The sequence below is a fragment of the Engystomops pustulosus genome, chromosome 5, assembly GCF_040894005.1.
Source record: "Engystomops pustulosus chromosome 5, aEngPut4.maternal, whole genome shotgun sequence".
In the NCBI taxonomy this organism is placed as follows: domain Eukaryota; kingdom Metazoa; phylum Chordata; class Amphibia; order Anura; family Leptodactylidae; genus Engystomops; species Engystomops pustulosus.
This window is the reverse complement of record NC_092415.1, coordinates 165,612,009-165,625,562: the sequence shown is the minus strand read 5'-3', so window position 1 is coordinate 165,625,562 and position 13,554 is coordinate 165,612,009. Positions and strand designations below refer to the sequence as shown.

Sequence of the window (13,554 nt, the reverse complement as noted above, 5' to 3'; positions counted from 1 at the left end):
CTAACAAATATGTGTTATTGTTTTGCCCCCATAATTTTTTTTATAGAACTTGTTGTAAGTTTACGGGAACAAGAATCTTAGAATTCTTAATACTGTAAGCAAATATTTCAAGGGTATATTTTTGTTGGCAGCAAGGCACGTGGAGAGCATGGACGGTCCCTTGGTGGATTGGGGTCGGCAAGGAAGAATTCTCCTTACCGAGACTGCCATTTAAGGCCACCATATAGGCATGTGGAGTCTTATAGCTATGGATGCTACACTAGAGGGATTCCGGAAAAACCATCCTGGAAAACTTTGCGTATTTTCCCAGAATCCCCTTATTGGACCATCCATGGCTAAAAGACTCCACAGGCCTATATGGTGGCCTTAACTGGCAGTCACCGTAAGGAGAACCTTTACTTCCCGAACCTAATCCACAAAGGCACAGTCCATGCTCTCATGCCTTGCTGCCAACAAAAACATACACTTGAAATGTTTGTCATTGGTATCCTATGAGATAGAATAGAATGCAGCCACTCTTGGTGGCCCGCTATCCATTAGCCGTGCTGTATAAGATGGCAGACATTCAACTGACGGTCAGGTCCTCTGGAAGGATAGTCTCTCCTACAAAGCAGCTGTACATTTTGAGTCCTCTGCATACATGGTCATCATAAGAAAGAAGGCCTACAAACAAGGATTTTTTCATGTGACATCCCATTTAGGGTTTCATTCATATAAGCATATAATGGGACCCTACAGATTTCAAACTCTAAGAAGCCATGACTCTAGTTATAACTACCCTGTTTCCCCGAAAGTAGGACAGTGTCTTATATTAATTTTTGCTCCTAAAGAGGCACTAGGTCTTCTTTTCAGGGGATGTCTTATTTTTCCATGAACAAGAATTTACATTTATCATTGAACAAAAAATCAACTTCTCTAACTTCCTTATAACTCTCCAAACTCTGAATTTCATGAAGAACTTTTTTGTGACTCCATTTCTAATAGAATCATTTACCCCGATCTCTCATGTTTAGTAAAAGCACTTTCCATAAATAAACCCTTCTTATCCTGGTAGCTGCTGGTATCACATTTGCAGCACAACATTCAGTGATTTAATTCCATGAATTCTTCCCCATGTCACAACCTTCTGCAGCATCTAAAAGATTTCCTAATACTAATGTATGGTGTAAGGGGAGCTGCTGCAATGACTGCCGCTAGGTCTTATTTTCAGGGGAGGTCTTGTATTTCTAAGCCTGAACAAAATTGGACTAGGTCTTATTTTCGGGGATGTCTTATTTTAGGGGAAACAGGGTATCTTCAGATATTCCCTCTCATAAATACGTTAATCAATGAAATATCTGTATCCCAAAATTGTCCCTTTAAACTATAATATGACCTGCAAAAACCAATATATTTTATATATGTCATGAATACTTTGGGGTTTTTTTGGGTTAAAAGATTACCTCTTAAATTTGTGTACAAAGATGGAAATCCACCGAATGGAAGGCCAGATAAACCAGAGACACTTCCACATAGATCCAGGCACTTAACTGTGGTAATCTTCTTATATTTGTTATCCTTGGTCTCCTTTCTTCTAAAAACAACTTTTTACAATTGTGTTTCTGAGCTAATGTGATCACTAAGGGGAGGGTGAGATGGTGTAACGGCCTGTAAAGCCATATCACAGAGGGACTAGGGAAGCCCCTTAGGCTCGTTTTATCAATTTTTACAATTATGATGATTAGATGATCACAGTCATAGTGTCTGCATTCAAAAGTACCGTAAGTGTCCCTTGTTTGTGATGGATTTTGATGCTAGATTGTTTTTTTTTTTTTAAGATTTTGTGTTGGCTTTAAGGAACCCAAAAGATGTAGGAATTTCACACTTTTGGCATCGCCATGCTTTTGGAGTTTTAAGGGAAACATGCCTGGGCTTTTACTAGCTGCAGGCTGTGTAATTTCTGTATTAAACTTTATACTTGAGTTTAATAGACTATGCAAGAGAAGTTTCTCCTTTAGATTTATATTGTACAAAATGCATTCATTTTCAGCCTCTCCCCAGTCGTAATTGGGTTCCATTTGTTGTTTGTACCTTATTAAGTAGAATGGTTGTGCAGTTCCTGCAAGTCACATATTTCACTAACCACTAAGAGCTGGCATTTAGGCTCCACACACTCTAAAAAATTGCAGTAAAAGGGTTTCAGTGATGGCAAGCGGAGAGCTCCAGCCGAGATGTGGAAACATTAAGGCTTTCAAGGCTGGAGAATGGAACATAAATAATGTGAGTTTATTAACATGGTGATGACTATAATGTGTACTTTTGTTAATTTCCTTTTTTTTTTTGTTTCTGATGAACTAAAATTACTTTTGAAATATTTCAACTTGTTAGATGTTCATTCTAATAATCTAACTGTTTGCTGCAGTGGTTCCCAGCTCTTAAAGGAAATCTATTATCAAAATCCATCATGATAAACTAAGGGCACTTACCCATAGATCCAGGCACTGTGATTGTTTGTAATCTTCTCATGGCCTCCTTCCTTCTACAAACATTCAAAATGCTACTAATAAGCCAGAAGTGCTCTGGAGGGTGTTACCAAAGCCCCTCCGTCCTGTAACTTCACAGGCTTCACACTGTTTTACTATCACCCTCGTCATCCCCCCCCCCCCCCCCACTCTGCCTGCTGTTATTTCAGTGCACACTGTAAAATCTGTGAAACTACAGCATGAGGGGCTCGGGTAACACCCCCAGAGCCCTTCAGGCTCATTAATATAGAAATGTTATAATAATGTTATAATGTTAAAAGTTGATTTTAGAAGGAAGGGAGGACATGAATAACAAATATAAGAAGATTACCAGTTTCGCACTGTGACTAAGTGTCCCTAGTTTTTGGTGCTTAATCTAATGGTAGATTCAGAATGCATTAAAAGCATGCTGGGAGTTGTAATTTTGCAACTGATTTTTTTTTTTTTTTTATTTACAAAAATAAAAACGTATGTCCTTACTTTTACCCCCAAACAACATATGCCAAGTTCATTACTCAGTTCAACAACCCCTTAAAGGTATAGTGACAAGATTCCCTTATTTTTTTTCATAGAGGGAAGAATCTCTGAAAGTCATCTAGCAAGTTATGTTTCCAGGGATCATCTGTGTTACATATGTGGACCACCTCCTATGATCCAGTCCATGTGCAAACAACTTGAAGATCTCCATGTGCCTAGAGAACAGATTTACTTTGAAAAGTGGTGGTAGCAATGAGTGGTGTGATGCAGATCTCCAGTAACCAGCGTCTTCTCGGAATGGTGGGACATGCAGCCTTGAGGAACATCTGCCGATCCACTACCACAGTGGTTACTGGCTGCAGTCGATGGAGAGACCATGGATTTTTTTTCTGTACTTTTAACTCATTTATTTTTAATTTAAACTGAAACTCTACATTTTGTGAACTGAAATATTTGTGTTGCGTTCTGATTTTACTCCAGTTCTGAATTGCTAATTTAAATTGGATGCTTTACTTTTTAAACTAGGAGTTTGGTAATATATAAAAGGGAAAATAGATATTTTTAAAAATTCTAATTTCTGTCCTTTTTTCTGGTTTATATTGCCATTTATAGTCATAATATTGTACTGTGCTACTCAATTTGGGGGGATGGAAACAATCCTTTATAAAACTGAAAAAAGGGAATGGATCTGTCGATCCGATCAAAAACTAACACCAATTACCATTGTGAACGGGTTAAGAGTTTTTCTCCTCAACTCTGATCAGATTCCAGGTCCCTGTTGAAGCGAAGCCTCTCCATAGCGTGATGGTACCACCACCGTGCTCCATTTTGGTTTTGTCTGACCAGAGCAACTTCTTCTATATGTTTGCTGTGTCACTTACATAATTTTTTGAAAACTGTGAATAGGGCGGACTTGTGGATTGCTTTCAAAAATGTTTTTCTTCTTGCGCATCTTCCATAAAGTGGAAGTGCATTTCCTCTAATTAGTTCTAGCCCTCCTTGTCTGCGCTGTCAGTATAGGTGGATTGGCGTGCCCTGATAGATTACCAGTTGTGCCATACTCCTTCCATTTAGTGATGATGGTTTGAATTGGTACAGATATTCCTAAAGTGGATTAATTATATAAAATCCAGACTCACTCTGCACCAGTCTATTCACCAACTCTTTCCTAAATCTCCCCCTGTGTGTTTAGAGCAGGACACACAGTGCTTGTTCCCAATCGCTAGCATCACAATGTAAACATCTCTATGATCAGGAAGAACTCCTCCCCACTTCACTTGAATTGTCACTAAATGCAATTCATACACAGCTTGTGAACACAGTACTGTGATGTGCCATTTTTGCACACAGGTCTCAGGCTATGACTCTTATTATGTATAAATTAACAATGCACTACTTGTTCTATACTCTATTTTTGAGCTCCTCCTATTCTTTTATATATGGGCAAGGTACTACTACTCCTATTCTGCATACATTGGGAAATTGCATTGTAGTAGTACTACTCCTAGCTTTTTTATGGAGCACAGTACTACTACTCCTACCCTGCATACATAGGGACAATGTACAGTACTACTTCTCCTATCCTGCATATATGAGCACATCACAGTACTACTATTCTTATCCTGTATATATGAGCACAGTACTACTACTGTAGTAGTACTCATATACTTTACATATTGACAATTCACAATACCACTATTCTGATACTCTGTATATGAGCAAAGCACAGTACTAATGCTCCTATCCTCCTGTATATAGGGGTGCAGCACAGTACTACCACTCCTATCCTGTATAAAGGGGGCATATGGCAGTACCACTACTCCTATCATGTATATAGAGACAAATTACATTAAAGGGATTGGATACACCTTTTGCGCAGATGGTTAATGTGGGTGCGATTGTGCCACAAAGACTCATCACAGATGAGGTAAGTGAGATAAAATATTCTCAAGAAGATAAAAAACTGTGACACGAAGACAAGACAAGGATAAAGTATGGGAATTAAAATATCAAGAAGATAAAAAAACTGACCTGAAGATAGCGCAAATAAAGGGATAAAACAATCTTCAGAAGATGAGAAAAGGCCCAGTTCTGAATGAAGAATCATCAGGATTTGTTTGTGGCTTCATATACTTGCCCAGAATGGGTGTATGGGATAAGTGGCGCCCTGATGATGAATTATTAATATAGAGAGGATTCCTTTAAAGGGGTTTTCCCACGACGGCCGCGCATGACCGTTATGCTCCATTAATCTCTACGGAGCTGACGGAGATCTCTGTCAGCTTCATAGAGATGAATGGAGCAGAATGGTCATGCGCGTCCGTCTGCTCCATAAGTATGCCGCACACCTTGTTTTCGTGATCTGTGGGGGTCTCAACACTGAGACCCCCACTGATCAGCAAGTTAGGCTAACTTTAGTTCATGGGAAAACCCCCTTAACTAGAATGTAAGCTCTTTGAGGCAGAATGAACCGTTATTTCAGTTAATGTAAGCCTGTGGGCCAGATATTAGACTGTAAGCTCTTGGAAGCAGACTGTATACATGATATCATGCATTATATTGTAACACACTGTATAAATATGGTAATCCAGCGGGACAGCTTTTATATATCAGCTCTTCGGAGCAGGCCAGAACTAGGCAGATGATAGGGTGATAACCGATTATTAGCCATTATTTGGGTCAGGAAAACATCCCCCCCCCCTGCAGCTTTTATTAAATAACACAATTTAACCTGTTTTTTGATGTACATCTGATAATAATTCCCTTATTGATATAGGGCACACAGATTACACAGTGCTGCACAGAGCTTGGCATATCAGTCCCTGTCCCCAGTGGGACTCACAATCTAATCAGCCTACCAGTATGTTTTGGAGTGTGGGAGGAAACTCCCACAAACATGGAGAAAGCATACAAACTCTTTGCAGATGTTGACCCTGGGACTTGAACCAAGGTCCTCAACTTTGCAAGGCTGTAATCCTAACCACTAAACCACTGTGCTGTCCTAATTTTAACCCAAATAATCCTAAATGGTTGTATTCTCTTTCTCCTGGACAGCATATTTCTAAGCACATATAACACATATGCTTAGCCTTAAAGGAAACCTACCATTTCAAATGGTAGGTTTAAGCTGTAAACACCGAGCACCAGCTCAGGGTGAGCTGGTGCCGGTGCTTAGTTTCGTTAGTGTTAAAACCGCGGTATCGCGGTTTTAACACTTTTTAAACTTTATAGCAGAAGCCGCTTCGGCGCTGCGCGCGACCGTGCGCGCACAACGCCTGCGGCATTTCCTATGTAGGCGCGCGCACGATCGTGCGCACGCAGCGCCGAAGCAGTTTATGCTATAAAGTTTAAAAAGTGTTAAAACCGCGATACCGCGGTTTTAACACTAACGAAACTAAGCACCGGCACCAGCTCACCCCAGCTTAAACCAAACCAAACCTGAGCTTAAACCTACCGCGATACCGCGGTTTTAACACTAACTAAACTAAGCACCGGCACCAGCTCACCCTGAGCTGGTGCTCGGTGTTTACAGCTTAAACCTACCATTTGAAATGGTAGGTTTCCTTTAAGTGTTGACGATAAATGAAGAGACAACATTTTGATCTTGATCCAAAAAAAAACTTGGAAATTCTCCCAAATATTATAGGATAATCTGGTTAAAGTTGCTTCAACTTTACAAACACATCCATTCATCATTACGATCAATGTCCATTGCTCATAAACAGTAATAGATAACAATTCTGGGAGTAGATATTAAGAGGTTAGCACCTTCTGCAAGGAATTTAGAATAGCTTTTTCGAAGACCATAAGTGCCCTGTAGGTCCTCCAGTGTTCGTATACTCCGAAGACACATCAATCAATGTAAATGCTTTTAATCAAGATGTGGCTTTTGTGGAAAGAACAAGGAAATAGAAGATAAACATGAGAGTTATGAATACCAAGAAATGCTAGAACCCAATCAATCTGCACCATCTTCTTGGACTTGATCCAAAAGAAAAAACTCAATGTATTGCTGTGAGATTATTATTGTGTACAGAGTGTTATATATCTTCTGTTTAAAATGTAGTTTTACATTTTTAAAATATATTCCTTACTGCAGCCATACATACATTTTTCTGCCATTCTGTAGTTGATCAACTTTGTCAGGCTCTCTAGAAGCAGCACTCACTCTGAACTACTTCCTAGGCTGGGGAATTATAAGTGATCATTTCTTGGGGAAATCCAGGCACACTGGAAATAATTTATACAAAAATGTTATTGTTTATGTGGCAAAATAAAATTTCTGTAATGTTTCGGCAATATCTTGCCTTTGTCAAGCATAAACGCCGCTACGCAAGGAGGAAAGGAGATAGTGGAGGTCAGAGTAATTGGATTCAGCATTATGCGATGTGCATGTCTCCGCTAGGTGCACAGTGTGATTCAACTAGCAGAGACGGCATACAGTCCTATGCATTCCAATGGAAAATACAACCATCAATGTACATGGCCGTATTGGCCACTGTACCATACCATGAGTGGGTCTATAAAAGTATAGAGCATGTTCTATTTTCCACTGTATTTCCATTCCGTACAGCCCATAGAAGTCAATTGGAATGTATAAAATAAGAGCTAAATATGTGTTGCATACGGCTGTGCGCAGGATGCTGCCATTTATCGTACAGTAACCAGAACAAGTGGGAGGTGCATTCTGTCAGCCAGCCAATAGTCAGCCATCTTCCAGCCAGCCAACATTTGCCCACAAAATTTTTTATGGAAACGGTGCGGATATGGTGCTATACGCCCCTTTCTGATGACAGGTTCCCTTTAAGCTATAAACGGGCTATGAAGGGGTTAAACTGTACCTGGTGGGAATCCGAAAGGTTTGATGACATTGGTCATTATCACAATTAGAAGATTTTTCGAATACTTCATACTTTGTGTTGATCTGTCACATCAAATATCAAAAAATACATTTAAGGTTGTGGCTGTAATATGTATAAATAATTTTGCAACCTACTGTATGACCCACTACCTTGTATAAAAACTCATGATTCTTCCAATCCCCAATACTGTTTTTTTCTGATATAGCAATCATATACCTTCTGTATTGGAAACCTATCATCTTCCTCTGGCTGAGAAATTGTTTATTTCTCAATTATCATGTGATCTGTCAAGCATTAGATATTATTTGAAGTGTGCAATCTCCCATTTTCTTTGTGGCAGTGCCTTCAAGAGGATTGTTTGTGACATCCTTTCTTTGATGTTGTGTTCTCCTAATGACAGCAGCCCACTCCACAGGAAGGAACTCCACATTCTCTCGCCCAGCTTACGAGAAAGCGTTTCTCCTGCCTGAAATTGACAATCTGAAAACAACATGTTTTGTCACTCTGCAATGTAACAGATTTGTAATTGTGCCCATAGAAATAAATTGTGATGATAATACAAATATTTATTGATTCATTTCCCTACATATTACTGTATAATATGAACAAGAAATCAATATTGTAACAAACTGAAGGTTATTTTGTTGCTGAGAAACTGAAATTGTCAGTCGAACTGAAGTTTGACCCCAATAGGATATTGTTCTTTAGTTAAAGGGGGTTCCCAAGACGAACTTTCCTACAAAAGTTGCATAACTCAACAGGTCAAGTAAAAGATAATCTGTCTCCCAAAGTTTGGTGCCTCCAATCCACAATAATCATCTAGAAGTCATTTTGGCCCTTTCCATTAAAGTGAACCTGTCACCAGGAATAGAGAGCCCTATCCAAAACAGTTTTATAGTAATTCTTGCTTTTTTATTAATTTCATAAACTCATATCAAAGTCATCTTTCTCTCCTCTTCTTGAGTTTCCAGTGTCGGCTGGGCGTGTCCATTCAGAAGCAGTTTCACCACTTCTTCATCAGGCATATGAAAAAAAAAAACCTGCCGACGTACCTGTGCTATCAATCGTTTCAATCACTGTTACACCGCACCTACTGGCCTTATTTAATACTTTCCTTAACGGTGCACCGATCCTATTTTACCCTAAACCTGGGAAAGACCCCTTGGAATGCACCAACTATAGGCCTACAGCCTTATTTAACATGGATTATAAAATGTTCACAAAATCTTGGCCAAAAGACTTATCCAGTGGATTCCTCAGCTGATCCACAAGCATCAGGTGGGGTTTATCCCTTTGGGTCAGGGAGGGGACAACACTCGACGGACCATTGACCTTATAGATGTGATTATCATTACAGGTGGCGAAGCTCTAGTCCTGAGCTTGGACGCAGAGAAAGGCTTTGACAGGTTGGGTTGGCAGTTCCTGATCCAGGCATTAAAATCCTATGGTTTGCAGGGTCCGTTCTTAACAGCTATACAGGGCCTATACTCCACCCCCCTCGGCCTCCATCAAGCTCCCCCATGTGTCCTCAACTAGATTCCCCATTCATAACGGCACTGACATGGGTGCCTGCTATCACCCCTTCTTTTTGTACTTTGCATTGAACCCCTGGCGCGGCCACCAGGCAGTCTGCGGATGTTGGAGGAGTGACGGTGTGGGATAAGGAATTTAAGCTGTCTCTCTTTGCAGATGACATTCTGCTGACCGTCACCAAACCCCATCTTTCACTCCCCAACTTGCACGGACTAGTGGAGGAATATGGCAGACTCTCAGGGTATAAGGTCAATGTTGGCAAGACTGAAGCTCTTCCCATTAACTTACCCCAGGATATGTTAGCGCTTCTGCAATCCAATTACAACTATACGTGGCAGTCAACCTCTTTAATGTACCTAGGGGTAAACCTGACTCCTAGCTATAGAACATTATACTCCCGCAACTTCCCTCCCCTCTTTGATTCAGTAAGAAAATTACTGGACAAGGGGAATAAAATACTGATCTCCTTCTTTGGGAGAATTTCAGTTGTTCAGTTGTCAGGTGTTATATCATTTTGAGACCCTCCCGGTTCCGATCCCCCTCAGAGTTCTTAGGAGGTTCCGGGCCTCTCTGCTTCATTTCATCTGGGCGCATAAATGCCACAGACTGCCCTGTAAGCTAATGACGCAACCTAAAGATTTCGGGGGCTTGGCAGTTCCAGAAATATCATTGGGCGGCCCACCACTGTCGGATTCCGCCGTGGTCCACTCTGCCGGCCTATTATATATCTTATTTCCCTATATGGTTCCACTAAAGTCTCTACACCCACAGAATTTGAGACAATATGTAAAACGGAGCTATCTACAGCAGGTCTCATCATGACTATTTATAAAATTCTAACTTATCCCTCGGACCCCAAAAACACGACTATATGCGAAAATGGGAAACATATTTGGATAGAGACCTGGAGAACTATCTGGGATAGGGCAGCGAAATCGTCCCAATGTGTACAATATATAGAAAACCAATATAAAATATTGATGTTTTGGTATCACACTCCGGCTCTGCTACACCAAATTTATCCTGACTTCCCTGACCTATTCTGGACGTGTGGAGGAGATGGATCCCACATATTATTTGGCACTACCCCTCCATTTGTGACTATTGGAGAATGGCGGTCAATATGATGTCCTCAGTCGTCAATCACAACCCTTCCCTTGATCCCGCTATGTGCCTATTGAATGTGTTCCCCAAACAGCTAAATAACAAGGCAGCAAAGCTACTACTACATTTACTCACTGCAGCTAGGTGTATAATCTCAGCTAAATGGAAGCACTCTACTCCCCCGTCCCGGGTTGAACTATGTAGCAGGATACAGGAGGTGCGTAGAATGGAGCACCTCACTGCACTCCTCCAAAACACAGTAGATAGATTTACCCTCATCTGGACCCCATGGAATGACTTCTGGACAGGTAGAAATGAATGCTGAGGAAAGGTCCTAAAATTGGACCAGTCCCCCCCCCCCCTCCATTAAGTGGCTAGAGGGAAGTGGGAAGTGGGTAAAGGATTATTATAAAAACTCTTTTGGATAGGGCTTACTAATGCTGATGTACTGAAAAGAGCGTCCAGGTGACAGGTTCCCTTTAAAGGTTATTGTGCTATTGTTGTAAAAAAATTTTTGGTTTTTTTCATGTTGTTTTGGTCTATTGCACAGAACATTGAGTTTGTGCGATCACAATTGGGATTTTCATATAAAATGCTAAAGTGAAAAAAAAAGATACTAAAGTTAAAAAAGCATACTATACATTTTTATGTATTTTTATCATCTTTAAAAAAAAAATGTGTTGAGTTAAATAATTGAGACTGAAGTCCATTTCATCACCTTTCAGGGTGGCAGATCCCTGCAGAAGCAATAAACCTGGAGACCAGACCAGCCAAGGACTGCATATGTAAAGAGGTTGTCCAAGGGCTGAAAACATGGCTTCTTTCTTCAGTGCCACACCGGACTATGGCTTGTGCTGGAATTGCAGCTCATCTATACAGAGATTAATGGAACTTAGTAACAATACAACACACACTGCCCATGGTCAGGTAGTTTTTGGAAGAAAGTAGCTATGTTTTTCAACCCCCGGACAAACCAATCTCTTCTCTTTCTCCAGTTGTGAATTACCAGAACCCACTGAATGACCATTAACTTGTTACTATACTTTTCTTACACATTTCTTGGCTTATTTTTCTTAAAGAGGTAATGGGAAAAAACAGACAGCATAGATATATTTCTGTAAATTTCAAGTGTTCTAACCACAAAATTTAAAAGGAAAATCCTGAACAATCAAACCACATGATGTTATTTAAAACTTATAAGTTTACAGAAATATATTGTGAAGAAGTGGTGAGTTTATGTGTAATGTGAGAGATAAAAAGTCATCCAATAACTTGCCTGACTTCATATGAAGAGAAACTCGTCTGCTAGTTCTGGGCTGCAATGTAACATTATGTAAAGGCACATTGACCTTGAGTCCAGGACAGAGCACCAGAAAGTGCACCGGAGGGCCAACGCTTCAATCCCCTACTGGACCCTAGAAGTAAAGCATAAGACAAACCAATTTGGAAGCTACCGTATATACTCGAGTATAAGCCAACCGAGTATAAGCCGAGACCCCTAATTTTACCACCAAAAACTGGGAAAACCTATTGACATGATTATAAGCCGAGGGTGGGAAATGAGTTGGTCACAGAACCCCCCAGTATATAGCCAGCCAGCCCCCTATAATATACAGCCTGCCTCCTGCAGTATACAGCCAGCCCAGCTTGCCCCCAGTAGTATACAGCCAGTCTCCAGTAGTATACAGCCAGTACCAAGTAGTATACAGCTTGCCCCCAGTAGTATACAGCTTGCCCCCAGTAGTATACAGCCAGTCCCCAGTAGTAAACAGCTTGCCCCCAGTAGTATACAGCCAGTCCCCAGTAGTATACAGCTTGCCCCCAGTAGTATACAGCTTGTCCCCAGTAGTATACAGCCAGTCCCCAGTAGTATACAGCTTGCCCCCAGTAGTATACAGCCATTCCCTAGTAGTATACAGCCTGCCCAGAATTTAAAAAAATAATAAACTTATATACTCACCCTCCGGTGGCCCCGATGTGCAGCGCTGTTCCCCCGCTGTCCGGCGGCTCGTCTTCTGACTTTCCGGCTCCTCTTCTGTCACATCGTGCTGGGTGCCGCCATTGCTCTCTCCCGGGCGGCAGGCGCATAGTATGACGCGCCGCTGCTGACGTCATACTAGGCGCTGCCCAGGAGAGAGCAATGGCGGCGCCCAGCACGATGTGACAGAAGAGGAGCCGGTAAGCCAGAAGACGAGCCGCGCGGACATCAGGGGGGGCAGCGCTGCACATCGGGGCTAAGGGAGGGTGAGTATATAAGTCTATTATTTTTTAAGCCCATTGACTTAAGTATTGACTCGTGTATAAGCCGAGGGGACGTTTTTCAGCACTTTTCTTGTGCTGAAAAACTCGGCTTATACACGAGTATATACGGTACTAATATCTTTGTCTCCTGGGAAAATATGTTAGGTGGGCCCTAACATAGGATAATTTGGATAATTATGGATAAGTTCCCTAAGAACCCCAGTCCAACACTGGTCCTGGATATTATGAAGGTTGTTTTTTTGAGAAGCATTTCCAATCATCTTCATTTCAGTTTCTCTACAATGATATTCTTATGTAGCAGAAGAAAGTCTTGAGAATGCTGCTGTTAGGTCTATATATTGAGACAACATTTTATATTTTTGGTTCGGTACATTACCACACAGAATTTTGGACAAAAAATTCAGATGCAGTTGACGTTAAGACTTCCAGCTTTAATTCAGTGGGTTGAACAAAATGATTGTATAAAATGTGAGGAACTAAAGCATTTTTTTATACATTTTATTTATAATGCAATCCCTTAGTTTCAGTGCCTCTAAAGTAATTGGATAACTTAAATAAAATTGCACATAAAGTGTTAATTTCTAATATTTGGTCGAAAACTCTGTTGGCAATGACTGCCTGTAGCCTTGAACTCATGGACATTAGCATTTAGTCTGGTGAAATGCTCATTTGGGTTGAGATCAGGTGACTGACCTGCTTATTCAAGAATATTCCACTTCTTAGCTTTAATAAACCCCTGGGGTGCTTTGGCTTTATTTTTTTTGAGTCATGGCCATCTGTGTTATGAGGCTGCATTTGGCTGGATGTGAGCACAC

The 13,554-nt window shown here is 40.8% G+C and overlaps 2 protein-coding genes across 4 annotated transcripts in view; one reads left to right on the top strand and one right to left on the bottom strand.

Annotated features, from left to right (window-relative positions):
- The window catches only part of OXNAD1 (oxidoreductase NAD binding domain containing 1), a 35,365-nt gene extending 31,762 nt beyond the window's left edge, over nt 1-3,603 (top strand). For both annotated transcript variants that reach the window (XM_072153675.1, XM_072153676.1), the window contains exon 9: nt 3,074-3,603. In XM_072153675.1, the coding sequence (XP_072009776.1) occupies nt 3,074-3,228 (155 nt within the window). In that variant the 3' untranslated portion in view covers nt 3,229-3,603. The remainder of the gene's footprint in view (nt 1-3,073) is intronic.
- The window catches only part of LOC140133460 (uncharacterized), a 374,671-nt gene that overhangs the window by 71,057 nt on the left and 290,060 nt on the right, over nt 1-13,554 (bottom strand). The gene's annotated exons all lie outside the window — the stretch shown is intronic.